General features: G+C 38.7%; 1 protein-coding gene across 1 annotated transcript in view; it reads left to right on the top strand.

Annotated features, from left to right (window-relative positions):
- Positions 1–23,783, top strand: part of tnfsf10l (TNF superfamily member 10, like) — a 75,086-nt gene that overhangs the window by 25,445 nt on the left and 25,858 nt on the right. Inside the window, exon 2 of the mRNA XM_085450744.1 lies at positions 5,319–5,468. Within this exon, the coding sequence (XP_085306870.1) occupies positions 5,319–5,468 (150 nt within the window). The remainder of the gene's footprint in view (positions 1–5,318; positions 5,469–23,783) is intronic.

Raw genomic sequence — 23,783 nt, 5'->3', positions numbered from 1 at the left:
GTTTTGATATGGTTTTGATGTACTAAGTGTGTGACACTGGAAACCACAGTTCATGTTGTGTCTGATAACAACAGTTAAAGCTGGTTTGTTTTAGTCGTCAGAGTAATTGTTTTCTAACTTTAGCTGCCAAACTGTAATCACAATAGAAGCACAGGGTCCAACGCACTGCAAGTACGTTTTGGAAAGACAATGATAATGAACCCATTTTTCTGTTTTTCTACAAACTTCTGCCAAAGAGTTTAGCCAGATGTTTCATCTCTTAGTCCTCTTAGCAAGGCTGCCTGAGGGTGCATTACATCACCATGTAACCTGGATTAACAAAATATAGTTTTTATGATCCAAATATATTAAAATTAATCTTCATCGCAGTTTTCAAATGTTTTGCGGAGAAAAAAAATGGATATGTCGCGATGCAACAACTGTCAGGGGTCTTTCCAAGGAAAACAACATCTACAGACTCTCATATCTATTTTTCTTTTCTTTTGACAAGCTAGCCAACATTATACAGTTATATTTGAGCAAGTTTAACAACACAGTTGAGGGTTACAAAAGATTTTTGCATGTTGCAAATGCTTTTAGCTTTTGTTGGTTTGGATTGGGCTGCGGAGGGGGCCCGATGGACTCATTGCTTAGGAGCCAAGGGAAGGATAAATGATTGATGTCAATACACTGAGAAAATACTTTGCTCAGGGGATAAGTGCAGCAAGACCAGAATTTAAGACTGTTTGTGTAAAATATATCATATGGCTTCAGAGAAAATTAAAGTGTGCGTTCATAAAATAATAACAGCAAAACTGCAAAGCAGATTACATGCTATCAATAAGATTAGAAACCCTCTTTAGACCATTGTTTAAGAATTAAAAGTAATTAAGTCTTTGTCAGAAGATATTTCTGCAAATTGTAAAGAAGTAATTCTGTCCTCTCACCAGCTTATTGATTTGTTCTTGTCGAATCACAGGGGTGTAACTTATTCCTGAAATGATAGCTAATAAAGGCAGTTTTGCAATTTAGGGGTTTTGGCAAAGAGGATTCAGGAACTGGCTGACAAACTGCTGTCAGTGGAGAAGTCAGGATGGATGAGGGGAGGGACCTCTTCATAATGCTCATGCTTAAAAACCTGTGGAGCCGTTCCAGATGGATGTTCTCAGGGCATGGTAATGATGTAGGGGCTGATTCCTCCATCTCTAGAGGCTTGCATGTCCACACTGGCCTACAGGAAAAAAAACACACTCACATTTTCTTTGCTTTTCCAACAGCTTTAAAAGGATTTTGAGTTCTGGAAATGACCGATGCAATCGCTTAAATGAAGAGTTCGTTTTAATATTATGGTTTCAAAATGAGTAAATCAAAGACAAACTGCCAACCAACAGATCGGAAGAATTTGGTTTACACGGACAGATCAGACAATTAGATTAAGTATTTATGGAAAGATCATCCAGGGGAACCAAACATGGAAAGCAAGAAAGGCTGTGCTTGGCTCTGTGGTGGTGCTGGCTCCCAGCTGAAGCCAGACACCAGCCAGCTTTTGCATTGTAATCATGAGAGCTACAGCACGAAGACTCTAAATAAATGTGACAAAATTTGTTCCTCCAACCCATCTCTCAGTTGGGACTGGAAGTCATTGGGTTGTTTGTTCAAACAATGATCTTTTAGTCAGATTGCACAGCATTGGGCAAAAATCAGCAATGTTGGTTTGCTAGCTGGTCAATCCACTATTGGTCAGGTTGGTCTTCACTAATGTGTCTGAACAATTTTGTAGAGACAGCCAACATTAGCCAATGTTTCAAAGGTTTTATTCCACACATCTGCATCACCTACTGAACGTGTAGGTATCAGTCAGGTCGGACAGGTTGTTTTTTCCTGTACACTGGGGAAATTAAAGTACCCTAAACAAAGTATCATAGCTTGCATTTCCATGACTTCTGTAAGGTCCCTTAGATCTAAGTGGCTAAAATTTTGTTAACAATTTTCTTTTTTTTCTGACTGCAGAGATTTGTCTGTGGAGAGGTATTTATTATTTATACATAACAGAATTCCAGCTGAGGTAGTCAAAGCTTCAGTGGATGGTTCATATTGTCCTGCAATTTCATTGTATGTGTACAACCGAAAACCATCCATCAATCCATCTTTTTCCAGTTTCCCAATTCTGGGTCAATTACCCAATGCCAATTGACACAGAATCAGAAGAAAATGATCACAAATTAAGAAAAGCATATACAATCATAATTGGAGGTACGTAAATATATTCACAGTGGTAAATTGATGGTAAGTTGTAAGTGCAATTTAAATACCTTTAGGTTATTTCACATTCAGTTAGTTTACTGCAAATTACAATTTGTTTCTTTTTAAGTATTCAAAGGTTTAGTCCTAATTAGTGATGATGTCATCATTTCTCCACTGAGAGGACGTAGGATGTTTTTTTCACACTTAACTTACTATTAGTTTAAATTCAGAAACAAATAAGTGCATTAACTTTGTGATAATGTTTCTGTGGAAGCTCAGTTTGGCCTCTGGCCTCGTTTCCATCCACTAATGGAGCAGAAAGATTACTTCTAATCCTGTTTTTAGCTCTGTGCACTGATGTGCATGGGCTTTATCTCTTCACTAACATGGACAAGACTGTTTCCCATAATAGATCAAACACTCCCTACCGGCCCTGTCAAAACTTAATGGACACACATGCTTGCGTGCAAACACACTTGCAAAGCATGGTCTGTAAAATCTTTTATTTTTATATACAAAGGAACTCCTTAATAGCAATTAAATCCTTCAACCAGATCCACCAAAGCAGGGAGTGTGTTTTGGCAAAGGCGCCAGAAAGAAACGCAACTCACTTTCATTCTGTTTCGTGTGCTGAGTGAGCTCAGATCCACTCATGCATGTGTGAAACTCCCTATCACTTCTGCTGTCATCACTCCTCGCAATGCACGGGGTGTCTCTGCCCATACTCCACTGTCAGCAGTTTTTGTTGGGATGTATCCTGCTTGTATTCGGATGATCTAAAATGACCTGCTGTGCTTCCTTTTCTCTCATCGCAATGGTGAAAAACAATAGAGAGTAGATAGATGAGTGAGTTTAAGTCACTTCTCAAAGAAAGACGTTTTTGAGCCAAGTCTTCAAGAGTGACGCCAACAGTCACAAATGACCCTTAAAGTTTCACAAAACGCTTAAAATGAGCGTGTACTCTAATTAACTCAGCGGTATGTAATTTTGTGTGCGATTAAGTTTAACCTCATCACATGCAGAGAATACCATTAAATGCCATTAAGTTAAAGGATTTGCACATTTTTACCCTCTGCAGGTTTAAACAAGGAATACGTGGGACTTTTTTGGTAGCTATTTTAAGAAGACCTTTTATGCATTTCCTTATTTTCTGCCTCATATATATACTAGTACAGCTCTCAAATAACAGGGCCAGCATATAAAATTAATTCCTGCGAGCCACAAGCACCTACTTGAGGCTGCTCAGTTTCATATAGTATAATATATAAATAAAAAGCTGTACAGATAATCTTAAAATGCTGAATTAGACAAAATGTGGCTACTTTGAAAGAGTTTGTTCTGTAGAGCTACAACTTAAATAAAAACCTTGTAGATCTATGTGATAACTTCAGATGTCGACTTGTTTTTTACAGGAGAAACAGTCAAGTTGCAAATGCTCTCCCTAACAGTAATGTATCCAGTGAAGACTCAACTTTCCATTAGATATTTTGTCTTCTTGTCCTTCTCCCAAAAAGCTGTCGGGTTCATGCTTGTGTTGCTACTGACACCGTCTTATATGAAACACAGGTTTTTGGGTCATGCAAAGGTCAGATAGGTCAAGAAAACCTTTTTGTCAGCTTTGCACATTTTGTAAATTTGACTGTAATGGATAATAAGAGCCTCTCAAAGTTGACCTCAAACTAGACATAGACTTGTAACTGGAATGTGTACCAACATGTGTGTCTAATTAGACTCATTGGGATTTGTCCTTGAATAGAAGTGAAGTCATTAGAGACGTGAGTCATCTTTTGTCAGGGCTGGGCAGCAATGTTGAGATGTGGCCCCGGTGGTCTTTCCCGTAAGGGTTCTGTCCTTCTCACTTGGTTTGAATTAAATTGCCCACACAGTCGCAGGAAAGGGAGACAGACGTTTGCATCAGCATGAGCTGGTGTGGGAAAAGAAAAGGCAGGGGATGGAAAAGAACACAGAGGAAGAAAAGGGGTTTCATTAGAAAATGGAGGTCAAGCAGAAAGAAATTAATAAAAATACAGAGGAGGGTTGAAGGAGGGCAGGACTGTAATCTCTCTCCTCATCAGTGCTTGTTACAGAGTCATTAACAGGGCTTTCAGATCGTGATGCCGACAACCTCCCTGAAAGATATCCACACACGGATACACACACTTACACATCTGTGTGCATAACTCCAAAGCTAGAGCACCGTAGACAATCTGGTTCCCAAAGATGTTTTATTTGACCCATGCTGCCTAAAATTACATGAAAACATTTCTTATTTGGGATGGAAGTCGCTGCCAAACAGGAGGCGTAGCAAAACAAACAATTTCCCCTCTGCCCACTGAGGAATTGTTGATTCAATTGTCTCTTATTAGACTCCATATGTGTGTATGTCTGCACACATGATAAGAAATGTTCACACTAGGAAAAACCCTTTACTAAGTGTTGTTGCATAAGTACCTGCATTTCAGTGGTGCACCTGTGCCAAAATATTCTCGTTACGTTTGGTCTCAGCCTACAAATAAATCCGAGACGAATGCCATTTCCCCCCCAAACACTTAAAAAAAATGCACAAATTCTAAAATAATCCTCAAATTATTATTTTATCCTAGTTGTTATTGCTTCTGATTGACTTTTATTTACTTAAACCTGCTTATATCAGTTATTTCCATCCTTGAAAACCTGCAGAAAGGTTTGGTGCCTCAAGATAATGTTGCAGAAAAAAATAGCAGAAATTAGAAACACGTGCTCAAGGAAACTGACAGCACATGAGCTGATGCTCTGAAAATGCTGACAGAGTGATGATACACAAGAGTATGACTAACTGACGTGCATAAATATCAAGAGTAAAGGGAAAGAATAAATCAATTTAAGGATGTTTATGGACCCATGTAAGCGATCAGAAATGATTAATAAGACTTGATTTTGGGATAGTTATTGTGGAAACAGTTGTGATAACGATTGTCTTCTAGCTACTGACAAATATTATATGATACGCTGGATCTTTGGGTTCCGCATCTCATGAGGATCAATTTGCATCAAGAATTACTGTCATTTAACAGTCGTTTAACTTTCTCTGTTTTTGTCTCATGTTTGTCCTATAGGTCCGTAGCCAGGGAGTGACAGAGGAGTTAAAATGCCTGAGTTTACTAAATGCTCTGGATAAGGACCAGGACATCCCAGATCAGCTAGCCCAGCTCTTTGGCGAACCCTGCATCAAACTGGCCGAAGGCATCAAAGCTTACATCTCCAAGGTAAGAGATGGAAGGAAAGGAACATTACATTTACCATGCATCAACCAAATGAATAACAATATTATTAAGCAAAACATGTTTAATAAATTGATTTAAAAGATTTAATTGCCTCTCGTATTAGGGCATTGTTTTTAGTTTTAATACAGCCTTCAACATTGGAGGTCTATTAGTTTTCCAGTGCCGATATTATCTTGAAATAATAGCTTCACACACACTGACGTAAAACTGCCTCAGTTTGCATTCTTCCATTAATACAAATCCAAAAAGTGCACTGTGTGCAATATGTAGCATGTATTTTGGCAGAGTAGTGTTGTCTTAAATCAAAAAAGATTGAATGATAAGTGCAATGTTTGACAGTGACTCAACCTAACTACTGCGTGTATCTCACAATTGCAATTTGTCAAACACCTGAACAAACACAACACTAGTTCTTTTACATTAACCCTCTGCAACCCAATAAACTTCTAATAGAAAATTCCAGATTCCCAAGAATTCTGAAAGAAACTGGAAATCTGATTGTCACTTCAAACACCTAAATATATATATAACAAAAACTACTGGAAGCTATCACAAATAGCTTTTTCAAACCATATCTGACCACGTAAGATTTGTGCCTTTGTATGTACATCATCTGAGTTTTTCTTTAATAAAGAGTTTGATTAAATTCTAATATCAAATGAGAGTTAATTGGCTAATTGCCCAAGTCTGACAGTGTTAGATCCACTTCAAATAAAGTTCCAGTCACTGGTGTTAGCAAACACTAGCTAAGACCAGAAGCAATAAACAAACTGTTGCAGAAACCTTTCTGTTGTCAACAGCTGTTATTGTGGTACAGAGTACAGACGGTAAAGACTGCAATGAAAACTGCATGAACCCAAGTAATGCCACAATATGTTAAAAGTTCATATTTAAAAAATATATATACTCTTGAATGCTAGCCAGTTAGCATTAACTTAGCTAACTAGCAAACATCATTGTGATGACATCACCAACATGACGTGCACACTCTTAATGTGCTTAATATAAGACTAGATATCTTTTTGAATATGCACTCATGTGCTTAAGAAGGGCAAGTACAGAAGTAGAAGGTTTGAGATACACTTAACATGTTATAAAATTGATTTCAAGAATGCTAATTTAGTCAATGGCTATTGTGTATGTCTGGTACTTTGTATAAAAAAACCCAACAACGAACAAAAGTTAGAATGTAGTATTGCTCATTCAAGAAAAAATATTGCAAATATACTTTTTGTAGACTGGATGGTACATTAAATGCATCTTTACCAGCTAATACTCATACAGTACTTTTCTGAATGATTATCTTTATATCCCATTAAGTTAACTGATGAAATCCAGATTTGAATTTTTAAAGCCCTCAACTAAAAGTTTTTAATGTTGCCACTAATGATGTGAGCCCAGACAACTCCGCTGACCCTGGGTTAAAGACCAGATGGAGCCTGGTTTCAGCATGAAGGAATCTGCACAGTTACAGTGAATTTAGAAACATCTGCAGTGACTGATGCAGAACTGGAACTCTGGCTGGAAGTAATTGGGTGTATTTGTCATTATAATAGAAAAAAAACTTCAGCTCCAAGGGAGAATCACTCAATCATCAGATAACTATATATGTGTATAGGACATGTGAGTTGAATTAAGAGGAATGGACAGTTTCTAAAGATACCATCCAAGGTTTTTGTCTGAAATATACACAATGTCCCACAGCATCTGACAGCAGTCCACTAATATACAGTATGTGTAATAAATGGGTAAATGGCTTTTACTGAGTGACAAGTTTCAATGGCCTAATAGCTGTATCCAGAACAGATTATTTAAATAAACCAATCGTATGTGTGGCTCTTGTGAAAGCTTTCCGACTCTAAACTTTTTTCATGGTTTAATTGGAACTCATTGGTTGTTCATTGTACTCTCTATTACTGAAAATGGCAGGATGTTTTGCCATTCTTTCAATTTTACTTCATGGTCTTGGCTTTGTGGTCAAGTGTACCCTTTCAACAAAAAAAGAAAGAAAGAATACCATATCAGTCATATAAATGTCTTGGAAACCCAGATGTTTATGATGGATTAAGTGAAAGGGAATCATTATTAGTACTAGAAATGAGAGCGCTGTAAGTAAAACACCTAATTTTTCTAAGTTTGTGCTCAACAGTCAGAATCCCTGCATGTTTTTTTTTATAGTTTGGCTTATTTTCTTTGATTCTGTGGCAAGTTTATTGATAGTATTAGTAGAGATGAACCTTTGACCCAACAGACTGTCAGGTGTTTATAGAGTCATGCAGTCATCACAACACCAGTCAATAATTGACTGCATCAGGTGTGCCACTGGAGCCTTAATCCATTTATAATCTAACACCGCTGTTTTGCTAGACGTTACCATATGTAACCTCTATCTTACGCAATTCTGTACTTGTCAACACAAGCTTGATTTGAAAAGCTTGATTTGCAAATGTGTTTTTTTTTTGCATGTGTTTGCCTGCCAAATGTTTGGTTTAAACCTGTTTGGCCTTTATCATTGTAATCTGTAAAACTGCTCTCTTAAAGCACTTGGGCCAGTCAAACAAATGTGGGCAGTGACTTGCAGGCAAGATTCTTCATGCAGGGTTGTTACAAATTCTTGTGTTACTGAAAAAATTGTGGATTTTGTGCAATGCCTGATGGATTTTGTGCAAAGCTTGCATTCTCTGGTCATCATTTCGAAGTTGTAAAATGATGTTCTTTTGTTTGCAGATTGAAGAAAGGTGTGTTGTTTTTTTTCTTTTCCTGGACCCACAGCTCAGGCACTAGAGGGTTTGTTTATAGAACTGATAAAACTTTGTGGGAAGTCTTCAGCTCTTTCAACCATATTCAGATTTTAAAATGTGGTCTTCCTTGACATTGACTTATTAGAAGTGATTATACAATTGTAGTTTTATATTTTAACGATGAAAAAAACTCTCAGTTTGTTTGCCTGCAAGCTTCTCCTACATGATCAAGAGTTGAGCAACCAAAGCTGGCACACAAGTTCATTTTAGGCCCCTAAGGGTTCTTATTTTTATCAGATATTAAGACAGCATCATGTTTCCTAGCAACCAACAGGCTAAAGTTAACAATTTCTTTGCTTATGGACCTAAAAGACCATGGAAAAGCTTAGTATCATTTCGTTTCATGGCAGTAACTTGTCATTTATATTCACAACATATGAATTCTATTTACAAAATATTGAATTATGCTTAATATGATATGACGTCATTGTTTTGCCTAACAACGACCTAACGACAGACTAACGTGACATGCCAGAAAATACTGCTGCACTCACATGTGCTAGTTTGTGAAAAACCTCACACGTGTCATGAATCATGCTTTTTTTTCTACACTAAAGCATTAAAACTACTGAAGGGTGAAATGAAAAACATTGACCAGATGGGAAACCTTGCATACTGACAGCTATGTAGATGTTACTTTGACATACACCACCCACCTAAATATTGGTGGAGACCTAGTACACTGTGACATTTCAAGTGAACTCCCCGATGGCACTGGTCTCAAGCCACAGTACAATGCATCCTGCTGCGATCTGATGCACTGACCCTGCTACAAACTACCCAGACCCCATCCTGAGTTGTGCCAAAACAAGCCAAAGATCGAAACCCTCAAACCACAGGGCCCAAAGTAGCTGCTGTTAACCTTCTGGCATTGGATGCCCCAGGACACACCGGAATGTCATATGTTTATACCCCAATGAATATGATCTGTTTTTTTGACACAAGAGGGGGGGGCTGCACAGTATTTGTCCAGTAGTTTTCCCACATGCCAGTCGACCACATCGACTGGCATGTGGTTTCCTTGGGGCTCAGAGGTCCAAACTTGGCCACCGCATAAGCAATGTAGACCACCAATGTAAGCCCGCAATACAATTACCCACACAACATCCCTGCTGTAGGTAAACAAATTGCAGCTGACACACATTAACGTCACACTCGTCTCAGTGCATATGTTGAATCAGCTTCAACATACCAGTGACTCCAGAGAGCCCTTCGAGAATCCCACCACTGCTCTCACACACACACACACACACACACACACAGTCATTCATAAACCCACTAACCCACTCCACTGATATAAGTCCTCCTCTTGCAGACATTGCCAACAGGACTTTTCCCCTCAGTCTGAATGTCTGGACGCTCACAGCAGTATATCTTCAGCCCCCTTAGTTCCTGTTGCCCCCACTCAAAATCTCTTTTTGTGTCTGGCTTACATTCTACCTTTTTTTTTTTAACCTCTTCACCCCCTCCTCTCTCTCTGCTCTACTTGTATGAAACAATCAGAGAGTGCTGCTCCATGCCCCTGTGGTCCTCAGTGGACGGGAACAGGAATGTCTAGTTTTTCTCCAATGCATAAGTGGATAACAGAGAAAATGCAGGCGGGCAATCGCTGGTGACAAACACTTAAACATGTTTACATCTCATTACTTCCCTACAAATGCTCACACATGCAGACACACGTACTATCGTGCTAATTGAAACCCCCCCGGAATTTTCCTTCGGTTCATTTGTAAGCCATTGGAAGCCTGTCCACTTTTACTGATTCCTTCGAGCTGGTTTTGAAACTCAACACGTTCTGTTCTTCTTCAGCTCGCGTCACTAGATTGACTTTTTAAAGAGTGGAACTGGTACGCGAAAAAGCCAAGATGGTGGTTAAATCAAGCTGGCAGACCAAGGAGGCGCCATCCCTTTTCTTATAAAATGTTCCAGTGAAGTGACCGGAGAACCAGAGATGAAACTCCAAAGTTTTGTTGCCATTTTTTTAACAGATGAATGGAGAAGCTGGAAAGCAGTTATACATTCTCAATTATGACAGCTTTACAACAGCGAGAATGTCATATAACAATCAGACTGTGTCCTTGAGACAAACTAAAGCTAATCAGTAGCTTTCACAGGAATCACAACACAGTTGACTCAGAAAAACAAGCGTCCACCCCATCATGCCAGACAGTTTAAGATGAAAGCAGGGTTAAGCCAAGAGCTCTGATGGGAACGTCGTGATCTGTGTAGCACAGGGCAAAATATACCCACTTATCACCTGACTGTCAGTACATTAAGAGGCTGAGAGCTCTTCCGTTAGTCTCAGAGTCAGTTTCCCATGCTAAACTAGTGATTTGCTAAGCCTTTGCGATTCACACAGTCTGCTTCACTGAACTGACTAACATTGAGACGTTTATTCCTCCTTCTCCTCCTTCAACTGATGACCACAGCAGGTCTTTGTGTAAGTGGAATAAAGCAAAAAGTCACTGCCAAACAACAAGCACAATTCTATATGACAAAAATAGGTCACGTCTGACCACAGCCACTTATAAGGCATGTTGTTGGTGTCTGTAAGGCACACCAGCTGTTTGCAGCTAACAGGTGCTGGAAGCGAGGAGCTTATCGCGGATCCTCACTGCAGCCACTTAAAACCATTTGGTGCTGCACTCTTTTGCGACATGTTGACATTTTGTTGACTTTTATTACTGTGCTTGCGTGAAAATGCGTTAGTGGGTGATGTCCATTTAAGTGCATAATTTAACAAACAAACGCACATGGCAAGAGGACATGGTTAATCTTGGATAAAGATTATTAAAGAGATATTTGACAAGTCCAAGGTAAAAAAAAAAAAAAAAGATCTCTAGTTATCCACATGAAAGCAAAAAAGCTATCTAACCTTTCACTAATAATTTTGAGAATTCACTTCTTTCTTCACAAACTCTCTCTCAAGCACACGCAATGGCTCTGTGCCTCTTAGATTTGGCACGAAACCGACAATCCAACAAGTCCAAAACAGATGCTTGGATGGGATTCACTGATGAACTATGTGTGTTGGATAGGCTTGGGCTTGGCCGTGACGTTTTGGTTAGAAAAGAAAAAACAGACTGATGAGTAGAGTGTGAGAAGGACAAAGTATTAAGAATGAGCTTGAGAGGAAAGAATGTAAAACTAATAAAGAGGCGACGATAAAAAAAAAAAGTAGCATTAAAGCAGATCTGGCTCGTCGTTTATCTTATAAAATGCGTTGGTTTCACATGGAGATTCCTCATCCATGGAGCGCATGGACCAAATGCACATTCCTACAAACTGTGCATGAGTGATGCGGTGATGATGTAACAAATAGAAACCGGTAAGAAAAACGAGAAGCCATCAACAAACCCAACCAGGCAGAAACAAATGGAGAAGGGGAAAAATATAGATGAGAGGCTGAAGAAGAACGGAAAACAGGCAGGAGAGAAAAGAAATAAAAAGCACACCATGAGATCAGACATTTTTCGCTTCTGACTGCCATTAAATCTCATGACCATTTAGACCTCTTCTCTTGGTTCATTTCAACTTGCAGACACTTAAAACCTGCCTGCGGTGTTCCTAATCCATCTTAGTCAACACTCTTCTTGGCACTTTCAAATTGGAATGGAAGTGGAAGCGATGAACATGGAATAAATGGAAACTAAAAAGCAAACTAATTTCAGACAACACCATAAAAAATGTAACTCTACCAACGAAACATAAGAGAAACATAAGTAAATTTGAGCACGGCTCATCATATGCACTAAATGTGAAGGATATTTACTTTACTGGTTGCTGTAATCACTTGTCTACCACAACTCTTCAAAAAGACATTTCATTGATTACAATCTCATGGGTCCATTGCGGTTGCCGCACTGGTTGTGTTGCTTGCAAACAGTGACACCGCCATAGCTTTGTATAATGTATATCAACACTTAGACCGTGAGTACACGTTGCAGTATTATATACTTTATGAAGGACAGGTGTAGCCATAGAGAACAATCTTCCAATCTACTAATTGGAAGGTCGGTGGTTAAATCTTTGGCTATGCTAGTCTGCATACCCCAAGTTGTTAAAAAAGCGCGTAAGTGTAGATGAAGTGCTTGGGCGAATGTGTCATGTTGTAGAAAGTACTTTGAGTGCTCAGGTAGCGTAGAAAGGTTCTATATAAGTACCAGTCTGTATACCGTTTACTTTTTGGCAGTAGCGTATATCACAATTATTTTAAAAAATCACACTGATTACTTCTTATCGTTATGGAGAAGAGTTATTGTACATGAAGCTAATTTTAAAACTGTCTATCTATCTCCAACTGCAGATAAACGTGTTGTGTATTCATCCATGAGTGTAGATTGTAAAAAATAAAATTATTTCGTAATTACGTTGAAACAGCGAAAACTGAAGCAGTTGGATTCCATGAAAACAAATAGTGATAACTGCTAAATGAGACATCTTCATGTGTAGCAACAAACATGTTTCTTTCTGTTATTAATACCACATTTAAATGTGTCAGGTCTGCTTGATTTTATTTTTTCAATGTACCGTAGGAGGAAAAAAAACATTTGCACAAAAATACTTTTGAAGATGGATTTTCCTATTTCATACAGTTGAAGCCTCATGTGTACTTCAGCTGCAGTAAAAAGTAAAGAGAGAAGAGAGGGAGAAGAGATGTAGATGCAAACAGGAAACACGTAGGGGCTCTGCAGATGAAAGAGGAGAGAGAGAAGCTGACCCAGAATCAATAAAACGTCTCACAGCACGGTTTTAATAACATACACATTGTGTGGAGGCGAGGAAAGGGGACCAAGTTAAACTTCACTCTAGATAAAATTATTTAGTTGACTCTAGTATATCTGTCTAACACTTTTATTGCACTGTGCTTACCGGTGTATGCATCTAAATAAGAGACCAGATGGTTCATGGCATAAAACAACCTTGCCGATATCCGCGCATCAGTTCACAGCTCAGAGTTTGCAGTGATTGATGACGCTCAGGGACTGGGTTGGTTTGAACTCAAAACACAGCAGGAAACTATATTAGACCTCTGCATGGTCTCAGCGCTACTCTATCTTTATCTTCATTGACTTGCAGACTGGCTTCTTGTCTTATTTTGCTAACTTCTGAAAACTGAGTGAATGAAACTGGAAAGATGAATACAGGGATTGAGGAGAAGTTCATTTTGTTTGAGGGGGAATTTTTGTTGCTCGCTCTGCTATAGGTCAAAGGGTCAAAACCAACTCGTCTTGACTGTTCAGAGCAAAGGAAAAGGATTTACCTTTCAATTTAGGGCGAGTGAGTCAATCCACACCCAGCTGTAGAGCTGCAGATTTACTAAGACTTTTCTGACCTGTAGCGAAACATTATCATAGCTATCCTCATATGACCTCAGCTTCTATTTAACATGAGCTTTCATGTGGTGTTATCAGGAGACAGGGCTGCTTATTGTCATGGAAAGGAAGACGTTTTTACATTTCCTTTCTGTCATCTCAAAGTCCACATAAAGGAGCATTAACCTTATTATCTAAACCTGCTGCTTTATCTTTGGCCAACATGGAGGGAGTCTCAGAAAAAGTGAAAATCTGAAACCCCTAACTTTACAACTGGGATGATGGAAAGCGCCCATAGAGACATTTAATGACCTTCAGATTCTTCTGTTATTAGCTTTGCATCTTGGCCATTGTATGCAAGCAATGTGTGAAAAGTTAACAAAAAGAGGAGACTACATTAGAAATCCCATTTACTTATGTTCCTCAGATCCACCTTTGTGACCGTTGAACAGCTTCGCTTTAATGAAATGTTACCAAATATCTGATGGTTACCAAAGTTCACAAAATATAACTAGGCTTGAGTATCAAGAAACATAGATTTTCTCCAGACCAAAATGACAGATGCTGAAACCTTCCCTGGAGCACAGTTTGGGACAAATAGCCAAAAGGTCGTCTGACATGAAAAAAAGTTGTCTTGGTCTGGATAAATTCTAACCAAGGTTTAGTTTAATGTTCCAGCATTTTCTTCATGTTTAAGACATTGAGACCTACAGTAATCCAGGAAAATGGGAACCGATCAGTTAGTATGCTGATTACATGTCTGAGGTCAACAGCTAATATATCAGGGATTCCAGTGTGGTGAGGGGATCCCAGTTTAAGACTTCCTCTGCTGGACGTTATTTAAGGTTTTGCACATAAATTTTAAAAAGCCAATAAAGAACTGAATCCTGATTGGACAATGGCCAGTGTTCTTGCACTTAAAAAAAAAGTTTCATATTTTTGCTTTCCACACGGAGTATATCAACACACAACCATAAGCCAAGCACTGGCCAGTACTCCTCTAACTAAAAATCTTATCTTTTGCCAGCATGTTCACCTGCAGATATCAGCGCTTACACAAAGTTTAGCCAGGTTTTAGAGGTTATAGCATATAAATGGGTGCCAGGAACACCCAGTTAAAGGAGCAGGCAGAGCCTAATGTGAAAAACGGTTCAATGTGTTAGAAAATAGACAAGAATTTCTCAAAGGATGAGGGAGAGAATGGAATGGTTATGCCACATAAAGCATCAACAGCATGTGAGGCGTTAAGAAAAGGATGTTGTTCATTCACTTTATTTGATTCACCCAATTGGCAATAGTAGGCTACCTGCTGAGCTTACAGCATGCTGAGGTCAGATGAACGCCCATCTGGGAACCCATCACTGTCAAGTAGGTGGAAGCATATGGATACTGGATACGTGGTGAAAACAAGAAAAAGAGGAAGTTGTGGTGAGAATTTTCCACACACGCCTCATGGACATGAATGTTGAGATAATTTGAGGGTTTTAATGATTTCTTTGAACTGTTCTTTTTGGGTGGGTGTAAGTAAACTACTACCACTACACCAACCTTAGATATTTCAAATAAGGTTTAGTGTGCACACATGACATCAAAGTGAAACCACACCTAACCATATGAAATGTGTACAGTTTAAGACGAACATTGAACCTGTTTTGGTATAAAAGAAATAAAAAAAAAAACTATGTAAGTAAAATTTAAAAAAGTTTAAAAAAAAGTAATTTCTCGCCTCTTTAATTCTTTTTTTACTCAATAGTTATATAATAATAATAATAATAATAATACTAATAATAATTTCAGAACTGTTTCAGATGACAAATATGAAAGTTTGTGCCTGTAGACACGTTACGCTCCAGTGTATTATTTGCAATCGTAGCTCAGTTTCCTTAGGAAACAAAGCTCCGTTGGTCTCTCTTTGTGAAAGCATTGTTATGTTATATCTCTAAATCTGCCCCCATCTCAAAGCGGTGATGTCACAGCAAATATTTAGCTTTTGGCTGCTGATGCAGAACAGCTGCTTTGACATCAGTGTTTAGGGTGTGAATAGACGAGCTGCAGGCTTCAAAGGTTTAACCTTCATGCACCATGCAATGTAGTATTAAATTACTCTTTGAAGCTTAATTATTCACTGTGACTTCTGCTATTAAGACAAGAATGTGGTCTTGTTCAACAGCTTTATTATGCCACACCAAAACGTCTTTAATTATATTAACCAATAACAGAAAAAAGTGTGTCTTTGATTCTCTGCCGCTCTCGTCTTCTTTCGACACTTGAAGTCTGAGCGAACCCTGTGTCTGAAAGATGTTTGTGGTTTATAAATGCACGGTTTAAAATCTTTGCTGAAATAACTCTTTTATTGCACTCAAATAATACTCTACACATAAAGGAAAGTAAGTGGAGTCAAACTTAACAACAAACAGTATGTTATGAATTCACAAAGCCCTGATAGACGTCAAAGAGTCGGACCCATGACTCACAATTTATTAAGCATGAACATTTCATCACCATTGTGAGTTCTCAAGGCAAGGCTTTGATGATGAAAAGGTCCTTAAAATAAGTTTTGCCAATATTAAAGTCAATGGTCCCAGTTCACTTTAGGACTCTGATGAAGACAGTGTAGTGTTAAAACGTTGGTGTTTACCGTTAAAGGACGTATTTGTTAATGTCCTCCGGTCCCTTTGTTGTCCTCAAGCTGAAGCACCTGATTTGGCTGCATTTTGCTGGAGGAGAACCCTGACTTTTATTTTATCTTCTAAGAATTAGCATCAGTCAGAAAACTCTTATAAAATAATGTAATGGAAGTTGGTCAACAGGATTCGAAATGGGCAATTTGCCTGCTAGCATTTGGTTGCTAGCCACATGCTAGCTGAGAATAAATACCTTATCGTGGTTCTGACAAATTCAGCATGAATAAATTCCAAATAACGTTAAATACATATAATGTCACACAAAAAAATCCTGCTAGCTTGATAACATTACTTTACTAAGACTAACTAGCTAATGCTAACTCACAGCATCAACAATGTGTCCTCGTTCTTCTGGCTGAAAACTGGTTGGTGGGCCTTCACCTTCGATTTTATATGTAAAATGATGGCTGATAATGGTTAGTGTTCCAACTTTTTGACTGTCACAAGTACACAGGTGCTTGTAATGCATTTCGTAGCCTTTTTTAAAAATATTCTTTCCTGCTAGTGCACTAGCAGGAAAGAATAGCAAGTGTGTGCACCAATGATACTTTGTGTAATTGTAATAGGTATTTCCTTTTAAGTTCCTGAGGAAAAAAGAGGCAGAAATCACACTTTATATTTTATCAAGAGCTTCATTGTTATAACAGTGGGCATAAAAAACACCAAGTACCACTGTTGACAAAAAACAGTAGTGTCTTGTTTCTCATGAAAAGTGTCACAATACACAACTGGTCTATATTCCACATGACAGACCTCGCAAAAACACATTTGCTCTTACAGTACCTTAACTGTTTCTTTGGCTGTCAAATGAAATAGATCAACTGTCACGTTATTCCATGGAGACAAACATGTGGTGTCCTTTAGGGACATCGTTGTCTTTAATAAACAACTCCCAGTAATGATTTGTGGATTTTTATTTGCTTTTTTCAACCAGGGAAAACCCCACAAATGGACCTATTTTAATTCTTCCTTCAGTTTACTCTAAAATCTTGCTTTGAGTTTCTCCTCCTTGTAGATGTGTATGAAGTCAATGTGTGTGAATATACTCAATGTGGTCAACTCAGGACAGCGCAGCCTGGGCTGATGAATAATGCAAGAACGGTTATATTTCAGTAAAAAATATGAACTTGAAACTAACATAGTAAGTTGTTTCAACTTTGTCAAGCTAGAAACAGTAATACTTTCTAATAAGTTAGTGAAAAGGTTATTGCATCCAAAGAAATAACGTTTTCTGTATTCAAAAGAACACTAATTTGCATCTGGTAGCATGGTCCTGCTCTGGGACTCCTCGGTCCTTCCACTGGAAAATATGGAAAGCTGTGCAGTTGTTCATGAAAACAGATTCGATTTTGATGCTGGGTTACAAAGTGGCTTGCAAAATACTCACAGTGTTCAGTATCTTGCAAGAACATCTCGCTCACTGCTGTTGCTAAATAATTTTTTGAATGAGCGTTAGTCTCCATGAAATAAGATGAGGTCATTGTTGGGTTTGATCTTTGGACTTTTTGACTGTGAGAAACATGGAGAACATAATTTCATTAATTCATATTTCACTGAAATGTAAATATATATTTTTTTAAAAACAAAAATTAGAAGGCACTTGTTTGACCTTCATCTGTGATGAAGAGATTGAAGGCAGCATGATGTAACTGGAGTGACAGACTCTTGGATTTGTCTGAGGATTTGTTTCATGCCAAGGGAACAAGTTGGCTTTTGAGCAAAACTCCCTTATCTTATTCTGCTCTACAGTTGGCTATTGAAAAGCAAATGTCAGTCACTGACATACTGTTTATGCACTAGCACACACACAGGGTGGAGTGGTGGGCTGCTGTGTTGTTAGTGATTTCCAGCTGATAGACAAACACAAAAGACCTCTGTGTCTGGCGTCGACCACCCTCCCTCTCTCTCTCCATTCATTCCTTGGGACGTGTTCCTGTCCAGCAAACCCCTGAAAATCCCCCTTACCTCCATCTTCACATCCTAAATACCTCACTGTAGCTTTCACATTTGCTGAGTTTCTTAAGCATCAGAAAAGCTTTCATATTGTCACGAAATATCCATTAAATGCTCAATTCCAGACTCACGTTATTTTTTTCCCCAAAGCAGAAGTTTTTCCTCACATGACCAATGCATCCATCATTTATGTATAGCACATCCCTAAAGTATTTCAACTTCATGTAATAGATTTCATACAAATTTTACATTAACTTTCAATGCCTTAACTTAAAAAACAACCAAAAAAATAGCCTACAGTGACCTTGTACACTTGGTGCTAACAAAAAGCAAAGCTTACAAGATGTACAGGTGCTCCAATCAATTTTTCACTCTTTCCAATAACCCATAACAGATGTATTACTTTCTCTCGGGCTCTTGTATTGGCTTACACTGTATGCTCTCTGGCCAGCGTTATGAAAATGCAAAATATTTTGTGGATCTCTGCAGGGTTTTCACCAGAAACCAACAGACGTGGGTTTGTTGGTGAGACCATGGCACAGCTGTGAGTCAGTTTAGGCTCAGTGAATCCTGTTTATATACCCAGTCTGAATATCCTTTAAAGTTGTTGTGTTAGTCTTTTTCAAAGGTTTTCTAGAAAAACAACGAGAGAGAGAGAATCTGATTTAGTGCAGAATATCGATAACTGCTGCGGGGATCTCTAACCCCTTCTAGTTAATAACATGTTTCAAAATGTCTGAGTTTATCGGTTCCTGGCATCATTTTCTGACAGCTGCACCTTGAAAAAACAATGATGTCAAACTCATAACAGCAGAGTTTTTGTATATGCAAACTTTTCCACTGTTTCTCCATTGTGAGAGATACTGAAACAATTGGATGGCTGCAGAAAACCAGTGCAGGCATATTTTTTTCTACAAGAACCAATAAGTAGAATCAGTAATTAGCAAATAGAAGTCAGAAGGGTTAAAAATGAAACTTGGAACGAGTAAAACAAACGTCACCCGATTGCAACACACTCAGCTCACACCTGGGGATCAAAAACACACATAAATCTTGGTATTACACTTCATATCCAGTGAAGGTTGATTGGAAGAGCTTTATTGGAAAATCACTGCAATGAGTGGATTCACTGGCATACTGCCAAAAAAACAAACTGTCAACAGTGACTTTCAAGGGAACTAAATGTCAGACTTCAGTAAATGGAAAAATTCAGACTAAACAGAAAGAGGCTGCAAGAGCAATTCCGACCAACTCGAGTGAGCTATTATGCTCCGAGCTTGCTAGCTTTAGTTAGAGGTTTTCTAGTGTGGTAGCAGGTGAAGATTCCTGTGGTTTCAGAAAGCCTGGTGAAAGTCAATGAGAAAACTCTTCTGCTGATTTTATTTACAAACTCATTGGGCGCCCGTTTCGCTGAGTGCGTTGAGCGGGCAACCACCACATACGGCCGAGAGCGGCCGGACCGGGTTTTAGTCCGTCCCTTTGCCGCATCTCTTCCCCCCCTCTCTCTGTCTGATCTACCATTTCATTAGTTTAAATGTTAACGAAAATCGTCTTTTTTACAACACTTTTTTTTACAAATGTTTAGGTTCTAGTGCCTTTTGTGGTCTTATTATCTTGCTTTTTTTCACAGAATCTGATTTAAACATATCTTTGAGGGTAAAACAGGCAAGTTGCTCTAATAAACCCGTATAAGGATCTAAAGCCTCTGGGAAACAGCCCCTCCACACACACACACACACACACACACACACACACACACACACACACACATATTTGTTGATGGAGCGTTCACAGACGAAACATTGTTAGAACATCAAAACTGGTTGGTTTCCTCTCTTTGGCTTCTAGCCTTGGTTAAAAATTTTACAGTTTGTCTTTTGGGATAAACAGTATCTGTTTTAAAACATACTGTCTGCTTTGTTGCATCCTTAAAAATGTGACATTTGAGTCGGGTCTGATGAAGTCATGGTTTCATACTCACAATCAAGGATGCTCTTGTTGAGGGTTTATTGTTTATTGAGTTTCCTTCAGGGGAAATAACAGTCACAGGAAGAGCTTCTCTGTGGCTTCTCTGCTGTGTACTATGGTTTTATCATATATTATCTGCAGCCCTTACTTTTATCTTTTTTTTAAATTTACAGCATTTCTTTAGATGTTTTTTGACCTCTTGGAGCACACTCTGCCTTTTCTGCTATCGGCATAAAAATTAAAAATGGAAAAACTGGCGTAAATGCAAATTGGAGATGAAATAGTCACAGCATGGTAAGAAAGTCTAAAGCCACTTTTGATAAATGTGTCCTTTTTGGCAGGATAAACAGAATGAGTTAGAGTTTCACCACCTTCCAAGTCTGGAAAGACCCAACAGATTTGTTTTTTTCATATGAGATATTTTGCTTAAGGGCTTGGGTTTTTTTTCACGGTATTAAAAGAAAAAAGCTGTCATGTTAACCTGAGAGCTTTGTTTTAACCTGCCAGATGTAGCAAATGGGTGGGGTCACTGGACAACACACAGAGGTGAGCCAAGTTAGAGAGAGATATTCATCTGATGAGTCAGTGTGTTTATGGTGTGCTCTTATTTTGGATATTTGCCATAGTCAAGGTGCAACAAAGAAGACACACAATCGTTCTAATTCATACTAATCACTGAAGCAGCAGCTGAGGAAGGAAATCAATAACAATCTGGTCGAGACTTTTCAACTTTGGAAAAAATGTCAAATGTTTTTATCCAAATGTCACATCTCAGTCCAGTCCATTACTGACTTCCCTTCAGTAGTTTGGGGCGATCGTGGCTCAAGAGTTGGGCGTTCGTCTTGTAATCGGAAGGTTGCTGGTTTGAGCCCCGGCTCCGACAGTCTCGGTCGTTGTGTCCTTGGCCAAGACACTTCACCCGTTGCCTACTGGTGGTGGTCAGAGGGCTCGGTGGCACCAGTGTCCGGCAGCCTCGCCTCTGTCAGTGCGCCCCAGGGCGGCTGTGGCTACAATGTAGCATGCCATCACCAGTGTGTGAATGGGTGGATGATTGTGTATAGTGTAAAGTGCTTTGGGGTACTTAGGACCAAGTAAAGCGCTATACAAATACAGACCATTTATTACAAGTGCTACCCAATAGTTACCCTGTAGTTTTTACCTAAACTACTATGGAAAGTAGGGCAGGTGATAAGCACAGATTCTGGTGCATGCCCATGTAACAGTATTGTTTGGTCTGTTTGTGCTGTTGGCAAACTGATGTACTAAGTAATCACATTGAGAAAAAGGAAAAATTAAGGGTGATAGATGCTTCATAGAAAATAAAAAAAGTGAAATATGGGACTGAGTGCTAGGCAATTTTTGCCTGTAATGCCCCTGCTCTACTGTAGTATATATAAACTTTCAGAGGTTAAGATGTACCTAGCCAACTGGCTGCTTAACTCTTGATTGTGTAGGAAGACTCAAGGAAGGACAAACAGAGAGACGGGCAGGAGATTTAGTGAATTATAGTAAGACTACTATATGCTACAGTGTTGCTTGATCTGGGATTTTAGTGGCGATTGAGAGGTAACAAATGACATCATACTATATCATACCCAAAGTACATTTTTATACACATGTATCATAACTTTATAATATCACTTTAATTTCACAACAATAACATCTAATTTATACAAAAAAAACTTTAAATGTAAAATGGTACGCAGATAAAGATGTACCCGAGCCCTAAGTTTGGTTGCTCAACTTCTGGTTATGTAGAGGAGTTTGCAGACAAACAGGAAAAAAAATTATTTTGAGTCTTTCTGCTGAATTTTCTCTCTAAAATCTAATCAGGACATTGCAGTAGAACTGCACATTGTATTACCATGGGCAATGAATTCTTGGTGTGCAACACTGTGAATATCAACAAAAGAAAAGGCCAAGCACAGTCCTGTTTACGCTCCTTACTTGGCGCATTGGCTCCTTGGTCGTTAGAAACTGTGGACTCTTCACCCAAAAACTGCCAGTGACTGCTGGGTGGTACATCAGTTACAGTTTCTGCACAGAGGGTTGGTTTGATGTAAAAGTTGATGTCTCCACAAGTTCAGAACAGCAATTTAAAAATAGCAGCCACATTAAAACAGTCCAGAGTTGCAAAGAAGATAGAATCAGAAGGAAAATAAGCTAAACATTTAACGGTGAATTCACAAATGTTGATATGGTGCCTAAAGCTGTATATTCAACCTGTGATGCAAATTCAGGCATCCATACTCGGTCACCTGCAGCAACTTTGTTTTTAGTTTTGTTGGCCTGTAAAATGTTTTTTTTAAATGTTTTTATCTCCTTTCTCTCATCCCCGTGATGACCAACTGTCCTTATGGGTTGGTGCCAACTGAGGAGCCCAAAGTGCTTCCTGAAACAAGAAAAGTGGTTGCAATGGGAGATATGAGGATATCGTGCAGGTCAATTATCATGCACAAGTCACTGCTGAGCCAGTGGTATTAGTTTTAGTGCTTTATCATGTCATAGTCAGAAATGCTTTTTATAATTCTTGCTGGGAAATGACACAAAGCAGCACTGATGACTCCAGCTGTGTGCGTGCTGCAGTTCTGCTGAGATTTTTTTATTGTTTTATTCCCTCAATTTGATGTTATGGGATGTTTATTGGGAACACAAAAAGAAAATGCTTTTTTCAGAAACACGTGTCGCATGCAAATTCTTTTTGTCCTTTATTAAAGAACAGAGATCTCCCAGACACTGCTGTCTTCATTATGACATACCTTATAATTACTATTTGCAATGAAATGAAACCTACAATACTGAGTCAGAGAAACAGAAGACCGAGGCTGTAAGACAACTCTGCCTCTGGCCTGTGTTAATGTTGTTTGCTTCTTTAGGGGCGATAACCAAGTTTTAAAAGAGATTACGGGGTGACTGACAGAAAGATAAAGAGATGCAGGGAGGGAGGAAAGAGAGTAAACTGCTTCCTTGAATGCAGCCCTACAGTTGATTAGCTCTTTTGCAGCAAAGCCAGAGAGAACAATACAGAAAGAAAAACACACAAACACTTATAGGAAGGTAAATACACATAAGAAAGAAGCGATAATGCACTATTTCTAGCGTATAAACAGTTTTATCCTGTTTGCGTTCTTGGTTGTGAAACTATATTGTGAAAGTTATTGAGAACAGCAGGGCTAATAACTCAGAGTCCTCTTGATGTGACTGAAACTAAACTCCAAAAGCAATAAAGGGTGATACCAATCTCCCGGGGGTTTTTTTTGTTTGTTTTTTCTTCTTAAGCGTGTACAGTCAATGGCTTCCTCAACTGTACACAGCATTTTATCTGGCAGGAACCTACCATGCAAAAGAGGTCAGTAATCAGTTCCTGGCATCGAGCTGGTCGCTGGTGTGTTACCTGTCATGAAACCTTTCCTTGCTGCTTTTCAGAGATAAACCTAATGAACGACTCCTGTTTAGTTGCACTGGGAGTAAATCACAGACGGACAACTGTATGCAGAGACCTTAGACTACCGCTCCAAGTTAAATAGAAATATAAAAAAGGTATTTATAGCATACTCTTGTTTTAATGTCAGTGAG

Source organism: Copadichromis virginalis, linkage group LG3 (assembly GCF_057382275.1).
Source record: "Copadichromis virginalis isolate Kocher_CV1m ecotype Utaka linkage group LG3, C_Virginalis_male_GT1.1, whole genome shotgun sequence".
Taxonomy (NCBI): domain Eukaryota; kingdom Metazoa; phylum Chordata; class Actinopteri; order Cichliformes; family Cichlidae; genus Copadichromis; species Copadichromis virginalis.
This window is presented reverse-complemented; position numbering and strand designations above follow the sequence as displayed.